The following is a 22,673-nucleotide window of genomic DNA, read 5'->3' on the forward strand; positions in this document are numbered from 1 at the left end:
CCATTCTTGCATTAAAACACGACACACATTTGGGCCAATTGACAAATTCCCCTGCACCAATTCAGGTATTTGGCCCTTTGTCCTCAGAGTAGTGGGATTTTGCTGGTGTGTCAATGTTCAAACGGAAACAATTACATGTGCAGCAGAGATTCATTCCTTATTTTCGTTTTCCTGCCTCACTGCTCACTTACTGATAATATGCAGGGGAAACAGGTGATTAGATGTTGCCCATAAACATTGTGGTGCCAGGGGATGTTATCAATGACAGAGGTAGTTCCTGCAGAACTGGACAGAGGGCTGAGCAGCATTACACACTCGGCTAAGATAAATGCAATGAGGAATGGAGGGTCCTAGCTGGTAATTACTGTGGATCCTTGGCAGGGAGATCACTGCTAATTAAGCCACTAGCTTCATTGTGCACACAGAAAGAGAGAGAGAGAGAGAGAAACTGAGGGAAAAAAGGGAGAAAGTCCCTCTTTTCTCATCCTCTCTTTCATCTCAATCTCCTGAACATCCCAGGGGGGCACTGAGACAAAACTCAGACCCCCCTTATAGCTTGTGGACTTCTGACCTCTCAACTCCCTTTCAGCTGACACTGCTCATTTACTATCCAATTACTGCCAAATGTGGCCGCACAATTATTGATAGCTGGAACTCTCCACTTGAGGACCACCAAAGCTCTGGGGCAAGCTGGCTGGGGTGAGTATGCGACTCTGAAGTTCAAGTGTGCAGTACGTGAGAAGCACATGTGTGTTTGCTGTGTTAAATGCATGTGAGCTGCTCAAACACATGCTTTCATCTTAGGGAGATCAATACTTGAGATTGTCAGGACTCAAGCTAAGTAGATTACTGAATGTTTTCCAAAATCAATTTCCATAAAGGTTTGGCAGCAGTACATGGGAAGTGCAATTTATCATAACATAAAGAACCATCATGTAAAAGCCTCTAATAAAAAGCTAGAGGAGACTGGCTTAGCACCATTTCCATATTGATTTGTCTCTATATGCAGATAATCATTGATTAAGCCTTTTGAGTGTAGTGAAAAGGAGTTTAGCTGCATGACTCTGCTGGTGCACATTGTTTGTATCATTATCGTTACAAATTGTAGAACCTTAATCATTACACTGGCACAATTCACCCCCAACTGATGCCTCCCTGCAGAATTTCAAGAGTAAATGGGGGTGGCAGATAGTGGGGGAGAATAAAAAGTGCAGAGAGGAGACAGTGTTGAAATATAAAGAAGTGAGAGTACAAGTGATGGGGGGGGGGGGGGGTTCCCTCTGATGTTGCAGGTAATACAGCCTCCACTGGATCAGCCTCTTCATCAGTGACACACAGTAAATTACAAGTGCTTCAAGCAGCTCAGTGAATTATAGTTCATCACTTGGAAAGGCTTTCCCCCTCACTACTGGGGCCCAGGCGTATCAGATCTGCCGGTTAGGATCCAATTAACACCCTGGCCAGAATCATCTGATTGCATGTGTAAGGGCTGGTATAACTCGTTTATTGCACCCATGTATCTTCTGTCACAAGGTAAATTTGTTGCTGCTACATCAAAGGTCTGAGCTACTTTTTTTTATCCCTCCCTCCCTCTCACTTTCACTTGATCCCCCAAACTCAGCTACCTCGCCTTGGGGTTGCATTTCAACTTCTTTTGCATCACAATGATGAACCTGCTCTGTCCTCGCAATTTAGCAATCTTGTCCTGTAGGTGTTGTAAATGCAAGAAAAAAGAGAAGTGGGGAGGGAGATGGAGAGAGGGGAAAAATCTTGTTTTCTGGTTATAAAAGCAGTAACCAAGGGTGTTTGACTTAAAATGTGCTGACGTTTTTTTTCTCTTTCTCTCTCAGAGTCAACAGAAGTTTTCCTCATGAATAACATAATATTTTCCCCCTTTCTTTATTCCCTTTGCTGTGATAGTTTTTCTCCATTTTCAGATCCAACCAGAGGGGATACATAAATGTAAATGTGAAATGCCATCCTTTAGCCATGCTTGCTGAAGTCAGCTAACCTATAGTCAAGCCAGCCCTTTCTTTATGCTGGTTTTCCAGATGAGGGCCAGTAAGCAGCTACTCGTGAGATTATGTTGGCTCAAACGTGTAGATCTGATCTTTTAAGTGTGATACTTCCTCTGACCTAGGGCCCGGTGCCCACAACCAATCTCAAAGTTGGTGTAAACAAGTCTACTCTCTTCCCATCCATAACCTTGCGATAAAACCTTAAACATTTTCATTCATACTCATAAAAGGGTATTCACAACTGCATTTCAATGCTGGTTTTGGATGGAGAAAAATCAGACCAGACTATATGGAGGGTTGGAGGTGTTCGTCTACATTGTCAAGGCCCCACCTGACAAATTCATTAGTTCAGGTGAGGGGGGTCAGTCTAGTGGTTTTGTGTGTGTCCGGTCACATATTGAAGTGAAGTAGTGGCTGAGTCAAAATGAGGCAGTGATGCTTCGTTGAAGGCAACCTGGCAACCTTTCCAGACATGAAAACAAGATTACAAGACATTCAAATTTTAAATCAGTTTGAATTTGGCTTTGTTTGGATGGAATTCTAATGCATATGTGAGCAACAATGTTTGTATGCTTTAACCACCTCTGGGATATTGGGGATCAAAAGTCTCTGACACCTTTATTTTGGGGGACATAAGCTGAAAAATTTAGCAACTCCTGAAACAGTCAGGTGATTTTCATAAACTTGAGCTGTTCTGCCAATCATCAACAAGAAACATCTCTCAGCCACCACGTTAAAGCTGCTTTGAGTCAACTTCTACCCTGTTTGTAATCGATAATGACATGTATAGACTACAACAATATAAAACAATTAATACTGGCACAAAGTTACATCTGACAACAGTAAAACTTTCATGCTTGTGATGTGTGTGTGTGTGGGCTGCGTGTGAATGCATTATGTACGTGTGTGCGAATGAAACAACTGTCAGACTCATAGGCCTCTGTAATCCTCTCCGCCTCTCCTTGTCCGCGTTTCTTTATTTGTATTCCAAATGTCAGTGTATAAATGCCTTTCAGAGGGGGGATATTGCCACAGAGAAGAGGAGAGTGAGGGGGGGAAAGAAGCAGAGACGAGAGGGTGTCGTGCGCCTTGGGAGAGCCGAGAAAGCAGCATGGCGGAGGCAGGGGGATTTACAGGGAGAAATAGGTGTTTATTGAGTGCTCCCGTGGGCTTACAGTGTAATAATAGACCTGTCACATTACGCAAATGTGGAGAAGCAGTTTGTGTGTGTGTTTGTATGTGTGTTTGTTAGATTTTTTTCTCTTTCGTGTGTGTGAGCGCGCATGTGAATGCCAGAGCTGCCTGCCTCCGCATCATCAACTCCTGAGACGCAGCGATGAGCGAGCGGATAGAATTAGTCAGGCGAGAGCCTTTAGCCACTAATACGCGTAATTAAAACTGCAAGCTGAGGCACTTAGATGCTTGTGTACTAAATAATTTACATGCCATGATCTATGGATCATTTCCCTCCCTTAAATACCAAAGATGGGAGAACAAGAGGGAAAAAAAGACTGGCAGAGGATTTATCACTATCTCTGTCATAAGCAGGATGTCATGGTAATATTAATCCTTTTCCCACTTTCTACTGCACTACTCATACAAGGGGATCAATCTGCGTGATCTCTCTGGTGGAAAACATGTCACATGACTGCCACCGATTCTTATAAAGCCGTGAAGCTAATAAAATATTGCACGGCAGCATCCATTGTGGCCTCATAATCCAGGTAAATAAGGCAGCTTTATTGGGTAAACTCCCCAAGGACAACAATAAATAAAAAGTGACTACTGACAAGATGGAAGAAAAATAAGAGAAGCAAAACAAGGTTTTATCCTAATATGTGTACAATGGAGTATTACAACTAAAATGTCATCTGAAATGAGTGGATTTAAAGGTGTACAGTAGCACAGTCCCAGAATAAAAAAATGATCATTGTACCACTTGGAGAATCCGGATGTATAATGTTCTGCATGGAGATGTTTTAGAACCAAGAGGTGAGGATGTTAATAAAGGCTGGATCAACAGATGGAATAGTTGGAGCTGACGTGAACCAGCCAATCGGCAACTCTTATTGATTCATATCACCAACCTGAGGCAGGGATGGCGTAAGCAAATGCAAATATTCAATATTTAGCTTCTGCAGGTGTTATTAGAGGCAGGGGCTTGGGCATGGGTGGGCTGTTATCATGCACCAACACTGCTCTCATTCAATATTGTTCTTCCTGCTATTATTCTTGTTGACTGTGCCAGCATTTTTAGATCAGGAGCTTGTTTGTTTGAGTCAAAACACTTTGGTATACAAAACTTCAAAGCCCAACAATTCATTCCTCCCATATAAACAGCCCTTTTATTTATGATGCGGTTGTGTGTGAATACACTGATAATATTAGCACACTTGATAAGGTCAAGTTGAATTATTTAAATGCAAAAGCACGAGTAGTCTTTGCCAACCTTATCTCTTAGACAGTGCGTAATTAGGTACACAGGGGTGTGACTCCAATTGAAGGTGTTGCCATTGTTAGACTCTGTGAAAATATCAACGAGTGAGGTTAACGCCAATTTCCCTGTCATTAATGGAACACACAACGTCCCTAATGAGGTAAACCATTGGTCCTTGATGGTAGTTATTAGCCGAGTGGAGAGCAAAAACTCCCACACCTCAATTTCAAATGGCTAAAAATAAAACGGAGAAAAAAAAATGAATCATTAAAAACAGCAGATGTGAAGGGACCTTACATCAATTGAGATAAATAACAATGTGTGAGGATATCTGAACAGCAGGAAGTGAAGTGATAGCAGCTGCAATGTGTTAAGATGAAGATATGTGCATGTGTGGTGTCAGAGTGCAACTGTGTGTGCTTTTTGTGTGTGTTTGTGCATATATGTACAAGTGTGACCTTTACCAAATCACTGACAACAGGAATAGACAGCTCGACAAATCAATAAGGTAAATTAGCGTTGACAAGAAGAGATGACGTGCAGTAAAATTAGCTGTTTGCATAACCCACTAGTCAGGATGACAGGCCTTTCATGCAATAACTAACCTCAGAATCTTCCCGTGTCAACAACACTATAGATCCGCCGAAGAAAAGAGGACAGATCAAATATGTCTTCTAATTTGTCATCCTATCATATAACCCCTGGATGCACCCCCATTATAATTATTGTTCAGTTTACACCCTTAAGAAAAAAAATGTGTACACGAAAATGGAAAGATGGCTTTCAAGACAAAACGTCCTTCATGTGTCTATGTGACGCTTAGCTTACTGGCTTGTCCAGCTTTAGGATTCCAGTGACAGGTCCGAGGATTGCGTTGGCAAATCAAACACACTTGTGGAACAGAGGAAATCTTTTCGGAGGAGCATGTATTATGGATGGACTTAGGAGATTAGACTGGGAGCTGCTTTACCTGCAGTGGACGCTGCTTGTCCTGGCTCTTTGGAGATTTCAGGCCACTGCCTGGCTGCTGCAAGAGTAATTGCCTCACTGCTTGTTGGGCCTGTGAAGAAAGGAACACAAAAAGAAAAAAAGACAGTGAAATAAAAGGGAGAATGAAAGATTGGAAGGCCAGGAAGAAGAGGAGCTGACAGCTAAGACAATTCAAGTTTTAAGGAACAAAAATCTGACTAACAATGATGTCATGTGGTGTTTTCTGCAACACTCTCTGATGTGGTTAACACCACACTGGTCCTAGTAACAATTCACAGAGCTGTGATCAAGGATAAATACAGTTTGTCTAGAGTACCCCCTGAAGAAGAGGGTGGAGGGATGGAAAAAAAAAAAGAAGGCAGAGCGTCGGTAGAATTGACCTGTCTAGTGTGTGCTCAACTGAAATACCCACTTCTCTCTGCAAATTACTGCCACATTTGCATATTCATAATATCAATTTGAAGTAGAGGCAGCACCATGTGAAGTGTCCCTGGGAGCTGTAATTAAAGTTGACAAAATCAACATCAGATTACATTTAGAGTGAATTAACTAGCAGTGCAGGTTTTACACTATGCATTAAGGATGCTTATGAGCCGAGGATGGGTGGTAGAAAGAGTTCACAGCTGTTTGTATATGGCCTGAAGAATTTTTTGTTGTAAATTGTAGAATGTGCCATTAACACCATTTGTGTTTGCCAGACTTCCAGATGATAAGAATCAAAAAAGGCTGCAATGAGGCGTAATTTATTTCTCTAGGGTTTGGATGGGATTACAGATCTCCTCCCGCCTAGCGGTGTGTATACCGGATGTGTACGACGAGCAAGCTCCAGCTTCACAGGTACAACGGCAGCTGGGCTAGCAGCTTCACTCCAATTCTTCAAGAGCAGATGGATGAAAGCGTCTGGCAGAAAAGAACATTGTGCACATCTGCTACTACTGCTGCTGCTGCTGCTGCTCCACACTGCTGCATAACTTGTATTCTTCAGGCCCATGAGCATCAAGTGGGAGAGGGGGGGAAACAAGTATGGGAATGCACAAGCAAGCATGCATGCGTGCGCACACACACACACACACACACACACACACACACACACACACACACACACACACACACACACACACACACACACCCTAAACAACAACTTCACAGATGTTTTTTTGATGAAAAAAGAAGAGGACAAGTCGAAGAAGCAAAACATAAGGAAAAAAAAAAAAGAGTGACACTTCTTCAGGAAACAGGGGTTCTCATTTTATTTTCTGGTGCTTGCTAGTATCCATGACAACAGCTGCCTTGACAGGACGTGCATATGGCACAGCTCTACCAGCAGGTGGGAACAATGTTTGAACTAGTACATTGAGATCCTGAGCAAACAAGAGGAAAAGACAGGGAGAAGAGAAAGTGTGAGGCAGTAAAAATGTAAAAACAAGATTGAGGGGGGAAAAAAGTCGCCATGCCCTAACCCCTGGGGGAACGCAGCCACCCCATGATCAATTATGAAAAGACAGAGTGGGGGTGGGGGCTGCTGTCTGTCTGGCTCCTCCTGAGCAGCCAGGCTTTCTGAACTGAAGTAAACAAACACATTACACCTACACTGGGTCCTAACTGCATTGATCTGTCTCCTTGGTAAGAGGAGCCCAGTCGCCATTGCTTTATATGTATGTGTGTGTGCAATTTGACATCTGTAAGCCGAGCCATCACTCTCCTTCACAACACACATGCGAAAAAGTGGTATAGTAGGCACACACACGAGGCAGAGGAAGCTTTGTGGACTTTTTCAAAATGCATGTCAAACATTGCTCGACTTTCACTTCCACTAGCAGAACGCACAAGACAAAAACAAATTCTGTGAATGCAGAAATGGTTTGCTAATTAAAACATGGGGGATAATTAATCTCACAATGATTGGTGAATCAAAGTAATTATAAGGCTTATTGAGTCCTGCACACAGTAGTTAGAGGAGAGGCTGCTTGATTAGTGCAGCCTAAGGTTGCTGTCATAGAGGAAATGTTTATCCATGTGTGAATCAATAATGACTCCCAGTGTTATAGTCAAGAAAGCCACTCAATATATTACATGCGGTGAAGAGTACAAAGAAATGGATGTTTTTAACAGCACTTGCAATATCCAAGCCAGGTAAACATCGATGGATGTATGAAAGGTGGTGGACAAGGGTGAAGCAGGGAAACCAGCTGCACCAGGCTTATTAGAACAGAAGTCTGCTCAGACTGAATAAAGAGTCATTCTCCAAACAAAACAAAGACCTTCTGAGAACCGGCAAAACTTTTCCAGAGTGGTATGTCAGGCCTGAAACTGTCTGTCACCTCTTTTGTGGAAGAGGGGTTAGCCATTTTTCTGAGACTAAAGGTAAGAGGGGGAGAGGAAAAAAGTCTGAAAAAATGTCCCCTCACTTTCACCAGCTCTGAGTATTCCACCATTACAGTAAAAAGCACCAATTTGTGTCACCCACCTCCCACTCCACAGAGATGGCAAGCAGAAGCCCATCTCAGCCCACAAAAAGCACCAAATGCCAAGAAAAGTCATCAAAAGTTTGCTGAAGAGCCGGGGGAAGCGGACAAAAACATAGAGGAGTGCAGACCCAGCGCCTATTTAACCTGGGTTGCTATGCACAAAAAAATGACATCCCCCAGTCTATTAATGCGCACATTGTATAAATAGCACAATGTGACACATTCCTTCGAATGAGAACAAGCCAGACAGAATATGAGAGAATATGAGAGAGAGACAAAGAGTAAAAGAGCCGGGCCCTGCTATATAAATAACAAGGCACTCAGAGGCATATTTGATGTTGATATCCATCACTGAGGTTGGAAAAAAAATAAGAGGAGGGAAAATAACACACAAGACCGCGACACAGGGATCCTTATGAAAATAAGATTCAGCCCAAATGGATCTGGTGTAATTGGTTTCAGATAGTGAGGTCAGGAGAAAGGCGATACAGGCGACTATTATGCGAAACGGACTGAGAAACAAGAATGTTTACACAGGCATTCCTCTGCTACATTAATAGGCATGCAGAAATCACTGGAGAGGAAGAAAAGAGAGGGGAAGAGATAGGGGACCGAAAAAAAACATCATCCGTCCATTCATCCCGTGCCTCGGCTTGTGTTTAGACTCAACAGAAAGGGTAATAAGCAACACCTATCACAATGCACCTTTGAAACGAGCATGCAAAGATCTTCAACAAGCATGAAAAACATTAGCGGGCCTACAGCAGGCCCAACCATAACAAATCTCTAGATTGCTTTGCTTATTGTGTGTGGCAGATTGAGGCTGATGGGCTGCACACAAGGAGTAAGCCATCCACTATGAATGTCACTGTTTCAAATCCACCTGGAGACTGCAGAATACGCAGCCATGACACAGGACCCTGATATATCTGAGGAGCTGTGACATTGTGTTTGGACAGCGCAGATCACTTCCTGGCCAAGAGCAGGTTGTTGTTATTAGGGAATGTAGCAGATATTGGAATGATGACACAAGAACAAAATAACCTGCTTCCTAAGAGGTAGATGTAGACTGCACAGGAAGTGTCAAAGTTCCAGAAAGTAACAGTAAAAAGATTGCATCAATTGTTAATCAACAAAAAATGTGCTGCATCGTGATAAAACAGCATTTCCGTGCTGTTTATAACACGTTTTCTGTTTGCGCGTGTGTTTGTAGGAGGGCTGCTGTTCAACAGGCTGTCGGCCAGAAAAACTCCTGTTATGCTGACAGCAGTGACAACGCGCACACACACAAACACACACACACACATACACGCGCACGCGCGCGTGCATGCGGTTGGGTACACACATAATCTCATTCACAGCACCAATCTATCTTTGATTCCAGGAAATCGGGAGGATAGGGCGGTTGTAGGAAAGAAATAGTTAAAAGTGAAAGGAAAAGAACAAGTGCAACACTTTATCAAGCTGGAGGGAGTCACATGCCCCTGAATACAAGGCACAAACAGTTTAAGCTGAACAAACAAACATGGCTGATTGGACTGAGGCTGCTGGTCTGTTGGCCGGGGCGATATGCGCTGACACTCCAAACCAAAATATTTACACCCTATCTTCTTATATAAGTGGATTCAGGGCAGATGGATGGATGGATACAGATTTGGAGGGGCTGGCTGGAAAGGATAGACAAACGAGGAGAGAAGGGGAGAGGGATAAGATGTCCTAGACAATGTCTGAATACAAAATTGGGTCAGGAGTTTTTAAAAACAAGAAAAGTGCGACCAGGGAGCACTGTGTGTAAAGCAGAGCCCCTAAACATGCAGGAAGAATGAGTTTTGTTGGGTGGCACTGGTCATGAAACAAACTTCAGTCAAACATGACCAGAGAGCATGCGAGTAGGTAGTTATCATTTTAAATTGCTAAATTATTCTAAAAAACATCAAGCCAACCCTTCAAGTGTGAAGATTATGTGTCTTTTTTAGGAACATCTGGATAAAAAAAATCCAGTCCTGCCATAAATTTTACATTCATGAGAATTACTTCAGGTTTTCTGAATCTGTTCAAGAGAGGTGCACATGTATTTGAGAGGTCACTTCAGAGACTACTCACTGTATTGTGGTGCTATCAAATCACATGAATGGGATGCACAAGATATAAGGACCAACTCTCAGTACAACCCATAACAGTTCAACATAAATTACAGCCCAAAAATATATAAACACATAAACACCTCTTCCAAACATTATAAACTGAGCATATAATCTTCATGGAGGGGGATGCGACTCATTTTTTTCTAGGTGTACCTAAAGATTGGCAAGCAAGCTTATCTCATTAAGTTGAGGATGCATAGATTTTGCAGGACCGATGTCGATGCTAATATTTATGACAATGTTTTGGCCAATACCTGGTGTCAAAGATTTTTTTTTATTGTGCAAACCATTGTTGTTCATCATTTATTTAAAAAAAAAATCATAAAGAAATTTGTGTGTGTGTGTGTGTGTGTGTGTGTGTGTGTGTGTTAGACCTTTATCACACCTTTGAGAACAAATTCAATTTCTCTGATGGTAGTCAACGGGGAAAATATTGCCTGACACTAATATATAGAGGCATCCCTACCATGAGAAACACAAAAATTTACAAGGAATACTGGCTGCAGATTCAGCTCCATTTTGTTGTTACGAAATCTACAAAGCACAAAGTACGCCTGCACATCCTCTCTGCTTGGTTACCTACTTGGAAGAGAAAGAGCATCAGCAGAAAACATAGTTAGCTAAAGTTGCAGATACAAACAGCAGGGGGACAAGAGAGCAAACATGTAAACTGCTAGACTGGAAGAGATGATCGTTGCTACCTCTTAATCCATGTTCTTTCCCCAAATATGGGGTCCTGTTATAACTCCAACACATGCTGCTGATGGTGAGCATCAAACAAAATTCAGTCTTAAATTGTCCCACATCTAACTTCTGGCCAGTTTCTCAATACATGTCCATGACAAAAAAAAAAACAAAAAAAACAATTCCCACCTCGCCACATGTAAGCTAATGTAAAAGGGAAAGACAGAGCGGAGAACATGAAAATTTGGAAAGTATGTAGGCATAATGAGCATTTGAATGTATGACTCAATAAATCAACAGTGTGGAGGCAGGGAGAGGTCCATGGAGAGAGCACTCGGCCTCAGGACAGACATAAAGCTCTCCAGTAGAACAATGGGCTTCTGTGTCCCGTTCTGCTATCTCTATCGAAGGATTTTCAGCGACTACTTCAGCTTCTTCTGTCTCAACAAATAACCATGAAAATATCATTTGTTGTCATGTCGTCTTTCTAAGGTGAATAATACGTATTCCATATTGATCTTTTACTGCTTGCCTCAGCTGCCTTTTACCTCATCATTGCGCTTTGAATTCACCTCAACTTCTTCCCCTCTTCCCTCCCCCTTCTCCACATATCACATTATTCATTTCTTCCTCTCATCTCTCTGTCTTTCTACCCCCTCTCTTCCACCTTGTTTATTGATTCTCTAGATTAAGAATTCCTGGGGTGGAGGATTGTAACACACAAGCATCAAATTATTTTGGGATGTGCTTATTTGCCTTTCCCTTGCATCTATTTGGCCTGTGTCTGTAGACAATTATGCCTACCCAGCCCCAGACTCAGGTGCTAATAATGAAGGACAAATAGAATCATATGTGTAAACTTCCCCCACTGATGAAAATTTATATTAACTTTCTGCCACAGTAAACAGAGCTGCATAGCTACACCCTCCCGGGGGGATTGATGAGATGAATTTGCTCGCTGCTACCCCAGGAAGAAAGCTTGTATGGGAAAGGATAGGAAAGTGGTGGTAGCAGTGGTAGCGGCGGTAGTGGTAGGCAGCGCTCCAGGGACTCTAGCGCCATTGTGTAACCTCACACTTATTTTTTTCACCAACAAGACAAAACATTGGTCTGTTTTACCCATCACAGATAAAATGTGTGTTTATATCGGTGAGCTGGAAGAAAAAGTGCATATGCAGCAATATGTGTGTGGCTGCCAAGACTTTGTTTGGCCATGCCAGCAATAACTGAGAACAAGGCCTGCCGTCGTTCACTCAAACCGCTACTATCCACTAATGTCCGGCCTCCTGGTGTTATCACCATGGATATCGTGAGTAAATAATATGATATATCTGTTCTCGCAAGGGAGAGCAAGGTTTTAAGCTATACATCAATTTCAACAAGTCTGTATTGCCATGTTTAATTTGATTTTGACTCATCAAGTTTGAAATATAAATAAAGCCATCTAAAATAACTGTCCTCTGTCCTGTCAAAATGTCTAACACTGGCCCCATGTACATGTACCCAGTATTCCACGATTATTCCAGGTTTTGCCCTTATTATTAAGGAAAAACATGTTTACATAGCTAAGGAAATGATACTACAATAAAAGTCCTCTTTATTTGCAGCTGCGCAAATCCTGAGTAGCTGCCTTGTCAGAAGAACAAAGGTTGAAACTTAAGTTGACTGTGTTCCTGTCCGAAATATTTTAATATATCTCCTTGTACGTATTCCATCCATCCACCCATCCATTTTCTATACCGCTTATCCGTTAAGGGTCGTGCGCAGGGGTGCTAGGGGCTGGGGGCTGGAGCCTATCCCAACTGACACTGGGCAGAGTGCGCCCTGGATGGGTTGCCAGTCCATCAAATGGCCATAAGGAGCAATGAGCTCAGTATCTTGCTCAAGGATACTTCGAGATGGTCACCAGAGGAAGTGTGGATCGAACCAGTGACCTTTCGGTTGCTACATTGCCACGCTACCTCCAAGCCATGCTCCCTTTTCCTTGTGTGTATCGATGAAAGAAAATAATTATGTTAAAATCTATATTAATTTGTGCTTATGTTGTTATGATAAGCAAGAGGACATGAGCCACAAGATTGCAAACTGCTATGAAAGCTGACTTGAGGGCTATATGTGCAATATGCAGTATACGTATCAAAAGAAATTCTAAAGTCAACTCATAGAGACATATCTACGTCTTAATTGGGAAATGCTAAATTGTGAAAGACACCAATTCAGAAAATCAAACAGAGTACAGTCATTTTTGGAATAACAGTGCACATCTAAATGTAGTTAATATATCTGAGCGTCTTGTTGATGCTTCATCACTTTTGAAGTTCAATTTACCTCAACAAGTACCTACCGGTACTTTCCCCTTCCTGATCTCTGCTGGTGGCTTTAGTTAAGTCGTTACTTTGACCTGTGCTGCACCGCTACTTTCAGATAAGGTGACAGCAAGCCCATTCAGCAATGCTCTTTATCTACTGCTGCTCTTACGGAAGTCCTTTGGAGGCCGACAGCTGGGCGCTTCCACAATATATTATCACAAAGAGAGGAAGAAAAATAGAGATGGACAAAGAACAGAGGAGACAGTGGAGGCTATTTGTGCGGGTAGAAGAAGGGAAAGCAGACGGTGTTTGTGTGTTGAACAGTGTGTGTGGGGTCAAGTGTTCATTTTGCAAAGCTTGCCTGAGAGCACCCCCCCCCCCCACACACACACACACACAAATACATATTTAACCAACAGAGTGAGGACATTTTTGGAAAGTGAGGACATTGAAGCCAGTCCTCACATCTTCAAAGGGCCGTTTGAAGGTCAAGACTTGGTTTTCGCGTTGAGGTTAGAATAGGTTCTGGTTAGGTTAAGGGTCAAAGTTTAGGGTCAGGCAGTCAGTTGAGATGGTTAGGGTTAGGATGAGGGGCTAGGGAATGTATTATGTCAGTGAAAGTCCTCACAAAGATATAAGTACAAGGATGTTTGTCCTCAATATGTAGCATTGCAAGAACACACAAAGAAACACACACACGCAAGCACACACACACACACACACACACACACACACACACACACACACACACACACACACACACACACACACCTATTGTTACTACACTATCTTCTCCTCTCCTGCGGTGCTTGATTACCTCTCCAGGTGATTATGAGCTCTCTCCTTTTCACAGTTTCAGTCAATCGGAGGTCACACAGCTAGATGAATAGTTTTAAGAAATGTTGCTTTCAGGCAAGCCATAGCTCATTTGGAGAAGGGGCCTGTGAAAAAAAACGCAGTTGGGGAGTGAAAACATAAACATAGATGCTTGGAAATGGTACTCCAATTACTGGGACACTTGCATATTGAGTGCGCTTGATACGATTCAGTAACAAATAGCATCATTCTGAAAACGATTTAGGTTGCCACTTTTCAGGGATCTTTTTTTTTTTTAATCTTGGTTACATGATACTTTTATAATGTAAGCAGGTCCCTCTCAAAAGTGATACATGGTATGACAAACTGTCAGTTTTCATAATAAGGTTAAATATATCTTAAAACCAGGGCGGCACAGTGGTGCAGTGGTTAGCGCTGTCGCCTCACAGCAAGAAGGTTCCGGGTTTGAGTCCCGGCTCGGGCACAGGATCTTTCTGTGTGGAATCTGCATGTTCTCCCTGTGCCTGTGTGGGTTCTCTCTGGTACTCCAGCTTCTTCCCACCGTCCAAAGAAATGCAATTGGGGACTAGGCCAATTGAATACTCTATGTTGACTGTAGTGTCAGTGACTGTGAGTGTGAATGGTTGTTTGTCTCTATGTGTTGGCTCTGCGATGGAATGGCAACCCCTCCAGGATGAACCCCGCCTCTTGCCCGAAGGCTGCTGGAATAGGCTCCAGCCCCCCTGCGACCCTTAACAGGATAAGAGGAAGAAAATGGATGGATGGATGGATGTCTTAAAACCAATACACTGTTGCAAATCTACGACAGCATAATCAAAAATGAATATACCTATGATTTCTATAATTCAGTACATTTAAACAGCTATCTTTCAGTGAAAACTAAGGTTTTCTTAACACTGTTGTCTGAGGATCAAACGAAGTTGTTTCACAGAGCAATTGTGTCTTTCTTTGTTGACAAGTCCTTTTTAAAAGGCTTTATCTCCAAAAACATGGCCAGAGGCAACAAGCAATCTGAAATGTGACTCCTGAGAAGGAGTAATCACCACAGAAGAACTGGTTTGGTGCGTAACATCAAGACCAATATTTACTGTTGAAAAGATGAATGAATTTGTGCAGTTAAGGCTTGTGATGACTCAGGAAAGGGATGAGGGCAGGGTAAATAAAAGGTTGGGAAAATCTTGAATAGAGAGTAATTTAACCGCTTTCTTCTTTCTTCCTACATTAAACTTCTGATAATGACACACATGACATATATACACTTCAAAATCCAGAAAAGAATACAACTTAGTCAGCAGTCCAGTCAAAGTTACAAGTTGATAAGGTCCCTGAATTTGACTACTACTTTCCCTCTGTTCATGAATGGGGATAAACTGATTCATTCAACAAAGTGCCCGTTTCTAGAACTTCAGGTGGCATTGTTCCCTCTTAGAAATGGTTGCAATCAGATTCTCTTCAAGACACATTTGTGTCATATACCAAACATGTTAGCAAGTGATATCCCCGTTGAACAGTTGTCTGGAGCTTAAAGACTATTACAGAATATTAAAGACAAAATACCAACTCCTGAAGCTAAGACACCATAAAGTTTGATGACTCTTCTGTCAATAATTGAATTGTTTTTTGCTGTGGTTTCGCTCACCATCATGAAATAAATTACTCTGTGCACTGTTATTCATCTTGAGAACAGCAAAAGTCAGATAAAGACGGCATCTACATGGTGTGTGTGTGTGTGTGTGTGTGTGTGTGTGTGTGTGTGTGTGTGTGTTTGTTCGTGCCTCACATCCTGTCTCTGGCGCTCTGCTGTTGCAGCTCAATATTGTCTGTCTGTCTGGTTTGCAGAGCTCAAGTTCAGTGTTGAGTGAAAGTGTTACCTGGACCTTTCTAGGGTCGATTCGACTGTTCTCTGCCCTTAGCTGTGAATGACCTCAGTTCACCTCCTGCATGGTGAACTCTGAATATGTCCACCAGCTGGCTCAACATTCCACTGACAAAAGGTGGTTGTACCTCTGATAAAATATGTTTATATTAAAAGCTTACAGCTACTGTTCACACTCAATATGATCATCAACTGGAGTTTTGCAAATTAACTGTTCATGAATTTTTAGTGTGCGTGTTATGTCATAATTGGTTATTTCTCGAAACAGAGGGTGGACACCTTTTATTTGTTTACTCACAACAAGGCAGATTTCAATGCTAATTTCACAGTTTACCAGTTATGTCTTATCATGAGCTTCCTGTCACCTCATTGAGGTCACTCTCCATGGAAAATTTATGCAAAGATCAAATCAATAAATAGCCACTACATCTGCCTGTGGAGGGGTCATGGATCACATTCACCACCACCTCACCCATCCTGTCTCAGTATCTGCGCTCCTCCCAATCTATTTCTTTCCTCGAGTCTGCATTGTACCTTGGCAGTTGTCTTGTGAATATTCCAATTACAACGATGTGTGTTTGACCTTTAAGTTAGCTGTAGAAGATATAGTTATCTGCCTTCCACTCTGACACACAGCGTCTATCAATCAGTGTTCCAGCCCCCCCTTCCCTCACAAGAACAGACAGTATTTTCCTGAGTGTGTGTGTGTATGTGTACGTGTGTGTTGAACGTGAGAGGGAGATGAAGATATGGCGGTATGATGGGCACAGACTGTGGGGCAGGCCAGAAAAAAGGTTTGGAGGAGCCCGGTGATAAAGATGTACTACTGTATGAGGTGTGTGTGAAAACATGTGTATAGCAAATGCAGACACAAACAGAACTGAGAAGGACGGAGACACGAACAGGGTGACTGAGCCATAAACAAAACCTTTTCCCACAGCATCCTATATCACGCTTCTAAGAACAAGAAGGAGTGAGCGCAGTCATACTTCTCTCATTTCATTCTTACTCCACGCCCTTTTCCAAAGGGCTAATCTACATCTTTCATTGAATCAAGAATGGAAATTCACAAGAAATGCCTCTTTTTCAATTTCATGCTGAAGTAGCTCAAGTTAGTGGATGTAATTTCTCCTAACAAGAAAATTTATCACTCTGTCGCACACTTAGTCTGGCTATGTGAGAAAAGGGACTCCTTTCAGCATTTTTTTTTTTAGCATGAGCTTTGATAAATGTGCCAAAAGCATGATCACTCCCTCACAGCACTCTATACAAGGACAGAACAATTACAGCAGTTATTAAAAAATAAAATGAAATTTGTATGAATGATAAATTACATATCATTTAGATCTGCAGGGAAAGCAATAAAATATTAAGTTAGAACCAAGCAGAGAGAGGGACGGGGTTTATTTCATAGATATTTAAGAAACTTTTACTTGTGTGTCTGAGAATTATGTTATTGTACAGAGCAGAAGGGGTAAAAACAAGCATTGATTTTGAGAGGGATTTTCTCCTCATCCATTTAAAACTTCTGCCAACTAAAGTATTTCCTCACTATGAGAGGATTCAGACTAACGATGCAAAGAACCTCCAACAAATCCATTTGAAGTTTTGAGCAAATTATGATTATCAGGTTCACGCTGAATTGGATGATGAAGTCTAAACGGGTGAGAGGGAACGCAGGAAGAAGTGTATCGCTGAAACAATACCACGCATGGCAAAGCCACCAGACTAATGTATATTTATCATGTAAACTCCTGATAAATGCATATACAGAAACAATCAAATCTCTGTGTTTCCATTGGAAGATTTTGCACCATGGACTCAAGCGTGAAACCAATATCAGCTTAGTGTCTAGTCAAGCTTGAAGTGCAGCGCCTAGCCCACAAAGCATGTTCTGCATATGCTCATGGGCGTCACTTTTATCAGGGTGGAACAAGCAGCTTTCCACCGCTATCGCTGATCAATTCGTGCGAGTTGAGTCCCCCAGTGTGGGTAAATAAGCAGTGTTAGGTCTTGATGAGGAATGGCAGGCTGTTTGAGAGAGGCCGTAGGCCAGAGAGCTACATTGACTCCAATGATTAACCTCTGACTAGGATACATTTTATTCTATATATCTATCCAGAATAAATGTTCACTTTCCACTCCCAAAGGACTTCATGCTAAGTAGATTTGTTTCATAAATAAACCAAATAGATTTTTTGTATGTACAGCGATTTGCTCTATTTGGACAAATGTAAAAAAATATAGAAAACAATTTAAATGACACAGAAGTTAGTCCACCTTGACAGCCAACGGAGGCCTTGAAATTGGGCGATGCACTGTAAAACCCAGCAGCTTCAGCTCTAAAGCCTGCAGTGAAGAGAGCCAAAGCCAGCACTAAGTAACATGTCTGTCAGTTTGTCTGTTTGGAGCCTTGAATTCCCCATGGCCTGAGCTTATTTACTGCATTTGTATGAGAGGCTGTGAAGAGGAGAGGGCTGAGAGCCCGGCTGGCTCTCTTACATATGTATACAGTGTTTGGGGGCGATGCATAAGGAGCATCTTCCTTTTGCAGCCTGGTAGCATTACAACTACAAACAACTTGGGAAAGGGATAGAAGCGTTTATCTATTCAAAAATGGGTCAGGGATGAAGGTAATCTGAGCAGCAGAGAGTGTTAACAAGTGCAGTGAGAGAAAAAAAACAACTTTGATCATACCTGGATTCTGTTAGCCGAGATTGTGAAAGCATTAGCGGAAGAGAGCACCGATGTCATTAATGACGTTGCTCGTCATCTTCTTAACCAGATTTGAAGTCATTTTAATATTAGTTAGAGAAGGGAGGGGGGTGTACACAACAAACCATCGGGCATGCGTTTCAGAGACTGATTTGTTACTATTCATGGCTAAAGCAGAGAGAAACTGTAATACTAGACATGCTTGTTAAATTCACAACACTCCAAAGCTGCCTTCTAGCAAATCCTGTCTTGTGGTTGTCAGCTTAAGACACCCCGGCATATGCATATGTAGGATTTTTAAGCTCTGTTAAATGGATAGTGGTGTCGTGGCCTATCAAATGACTGTAAGCCACTTGCTTCACTTTTCCTTTTTTTGAAGGGGGGAAGGGAATCATTTAGAGAAAAGCAAGCGGCACCTTGTATGCATCAGAAGGCACCCCACTTCACGTGTTTTCTCTATCCCCCAGTTAACTCCACATTACAGGAAAACACAGCCAATTACATGTATGTATTCCGGCTGTGTGTGACAGTAACACTCCACCCTGCCATATTAACGACTGGTACTCTGTTTAAGCCAATGACAGGAGAGTGGCAACAAACAATGACAGAATGCCTGTTTTCGATTGTGAGGCCACAAAAGATGATACACCATTCACCACCAAGGCAGTTTGCAAATAAATTATTGTGGAGAGTATTGAGCTGAGGCAATTGCTCAGTCCCCTCAGAGTCTGTATGAGGAGTGTGTGTTTGTAGGAGTGTGTAGGCATCCCTGTATATGTGTTTGTGTGAGTGGACTTATAGATCCAGTGCCATTTATTTCCCAGAGCTGAAACAGGGCAGTTAGGGAGGCGTAAAAGGAAATGAGTTGTGAAGTGACCATTGATCCTGCCTCGCACAAGGTTGGCAAGAGACTGCAGGACTATTGGCCACAGTGTGTACTGCTGAAAGGCTGCCTCTTATTTACACTGAGGTGGTTAACCCCAGCCAAGTTCATTTATCACCAAGCTAATGCGCTTCACATGAAAAAAGGAGGAGAAAAGAAAAAATGGTGTCAGGTCAAACAAAAGGCTTAACCTAGGTTGAGTTATGAAACTGTCATCTATTTAACGCATTTCCCATTGAGTATAAGACTGTTCGTGTGCATGTAGTTTCAGTTGCACTTGTGAGTGTGTTTAGGATTCTTTTTATTTTGCGGCTATGTCCATGGCTCTTTCTGTTAGTCATTTGCAATGAGTTATGTATTCTTTCAAGATTAATTCACGTGACAGCCATGCAACAATTGTGTTTGTGCTCCAGCTCACAGTGCATCAACAACAGGTTCAGGTTAGATTCAGACATAAACCTAATCCCAGTCAGTTTCAGTTCCAGCTCAGCAACTCCGTCAGATGGCATTAGCCGTGTCTGTATTCCATGTTCAAAAACCTTGAACAGATGTTCTTATGTGTGAAGTAAAAATAAAATCTTCAAGTTTAACCAGTGAAAATTCCCTTAGGATTTCTTGAAATCATCAAAAAATATTACCATTATTCTATTGAAATACTACATTTACAGTATTGTGTATGACATGAAATTGGGTAAATATACTTGCAAAGATTTAGAGTTTGTAGTGCTTGACACGGTAATTGACCAGTGGCACTGATCTAACAAACCACATACGCACACACACACTACAATCTGTTTTGTTACACCTGTGTTCCTCCTGAAACCCAAAGTCCACTCTGCCTCCACCACAGCTTCTGACTGCTTGAGCATAAAATACCCATAAATGTTTATTTCCAGCAGATTTCACTCTGTCTCTCCATGTCTGGCTCTCTGATGCTCTCTTCTCAATTCCTCTGTCACTCTCTTTCCCCCTCTTTTACAGTCCCCTTTCCCTGTCTCTCTTTCAAGCATTGCAGCTTGACATTTCGCCATGCTCTCGTGGGACTCCTGCGCGGAATGGAGTTACTGGGAGAGTGCCACTGTAAATTCCAGGAGGCCACACGTAATGTGTCTTAAACATAGATGGACAGCTGGGGTTTCAAGGAGATGAAGAAAAAGACACAGGGAAAAAAGTAAAAAAAAGGGAGAAAAGGGGAGACGGAGGAGGAGGAGGAAGAGCCGGTGTCTATATAGATAATAGAATAATACTGTGTTTTGTCTGGGGAAGGGTGAGCAAACAGTAGCTATGCTGTCATTCACACACTATATCTTTAGTGTCATCACGAAGGGGGAAACTACAGGCCTATATGTCACAAGCCTGTATGTACTATTCTGTAGGGACTGTCTGCCGATAGCCAGCCTTGAAATAAAAAGGATGGCTTTCATTGTAAATAAGTCCAACAAGGATTGCCTGGCAGGAGCTGTCTTTTCAGTGAATGGGGAAATCATTTTAAAAGACATATACTGCATGCTGTTTCACTAACGCCCTCCAGCCCTCGTGGAGGAAAGTAATCTTCAGGCAGATGATGATGGTTAACAATAGGCTCCTTTATGAAATTGTCCATATTTCAGCGGAGGTCTTTCTCCTGTCCTGAGAGGTGATTGATGCATCAGGCCAGGGTCGGTGTCTTATTTACACAGTTGAGTGGGGCAATCTCAGGCCTCAAAGATAAACCTAATGAGCTTCTTTGTGTAAGGTTGCAAATGAGAGAAACCATCCTCCCTCCCTCCTTCCCTTTTCCATCCGAAAGGGACAGTCTGGGTGATTAGGCCTTTAAATTATGCTCAAGGGCAAAGCGCAGATTTGCATCTTGTGTGTGTGTGTGTGTGTGTGTGTGTGTGTGTGTGTGTGTGTGTGTGTGTCTTGTGAAATATGCTACAAGAGGGAAAGAAAGAGAGGGACAGGTGAAGGGCAGAGAGAGAAAGATGCTTGAGGCTTGTTTGTGAGAGGTGATGGTAGGTGAACACTGTATGTCAGCATTTTAGAGTGAGTGAGCATTTACCTACACAAACCAACAAACTTACGAGTGTAGAAAGAAGGGGAGTGCACATGAGCGTGCACAAACTTGTCCTTTGTCTGCGTAGGGTAACTTTCTCCCTAATGACGTTCATTTTAGGGAGAATTTCATTTGCCCCCAAACTCTAAATATTACCCATCACTTGCTGTCAGATTTCTCATCCCCTGTATTTCCCCCCAGCTAAACAGCCAGAAAAGCAGGTTAATTGCTGTCACCCACAAGTTGGACCACTGCCTAGCTCTGGAGTAGCAACAGAGGTAGCTTAAAAGTGAGATGGAACTGTGGTGCACTGATTGTAATTTATGTCAAAATGCTGCAGTGATTTCGGGGGGGGGGGGGGGGGGTATTTGGGATACTGCTGCATCATGTGCCTCAGGGAAGTTTACCAACATGGAGACTATTGTCAAAATTTCTTGTAAACTGGATTTCTGTGCAAAATGAGTGTGGCTTGTGCTATTAATTCCTTAATAACTTAGTACTGTTAACCTCATTCTCAAATGCAAATGGCTTTGAGAAGAACATTGGAAAGTTTTGAACGGTGGCCCTTGTAAATGTAAGTGGCTTCTGACGGAAGGTTGAGTATCACTGATTTGTGACAATCATTTTTTTATTTTTTACAGCCTTTATTCTTTATAATGTTTTTAGGCCTGTTTTGATACTGCTGAGCATCTGAGATGTCAAACTTATTCTTCTTATTTATTTCTTCTGTTGCATTTCCACAGAAAATTAGATTTCAACGAATATAATGTACAGATGGTTTTGTGACTTTTTTTTTTTTTTGTCTTTTAAATGGCTCCAATATCCCGTTGGGTTCTTTTTGCGTACAGGAAATGTCTGACTGGCTGCTTGATGGTAATCACTGCCCTTTTTGAAGCAGGTCTTCCATTCAAGAAAGCTTTCTGCCTGGAAAAAACCCCCCTGCAAAATCTTTATTATGCTTTATTTTAACTCAACAAGCTAAATTTTTTGTAACCGATCTGCCCTTTTTTTTTTTTTAGGAATCTGCCTAAAATGGATGTTTCAAGTACTCATTTTTGTTTGTATTCTTTAAAGCCAATTTCTTTTCCCAATAATGTTAATATTTGGCTTTACTGAGTCAATTAAGTGGATGAGTAGCAGTGACCAGAAGGTTCCTCTCTCCCTTAGCAAGAGGTCTTTGGTTAAAGTACCGACCCGACCACAATACATAAGCCAGAGTCCTCATTTTCTTCTTAATTTCAATATTCCTGTACATTAGTGAGTGCATTTGGCGGGGG

At 42.1% G+C, this 22,673-nt stretch overlaps 1 protein-coding gene across 5 annotated transcripts in view; it reads right to left on the bottom strand.

Moving 5' to 3' along the window:
* foxp2 (forkhead box P2) overlaps positions 1-22,673 on the bottom strand; it is a 102,670-nt gene that overhangs the window by 35,898 nt on the left and 44,099 nt on the right. For all 5 annotated transcript variants that reach the window (XM_086202274.1, XM_086202273.1, XM_086202275.1 and 2 more), the window contains one exon: positions 5,426-5,515. In XM_086202274.1, the coding sequence (XP_086058400.1) occupies positions 5,426-5,515 (90 nt within the window). The remainder of the gene's footprint in view (positions 1-5,425; positions 5,516-22,673) is intronic.

This window comes from Aulostomus chinensis, chromosome 4, assembly GCF_037954235.1.
Source record: "Aulostomus chinensis isolate RoL2024-O1b breed Wild chromosome 4, RoL_Achi_v1.0, whole genome shotgun sequence".
Lineage (NCBI taxonomy): Eukaryota > Metazoa > Chordata > Actinopteri > Syngnathiformes > Aulostomidae > Aulostomus > Aulostomus chinensis.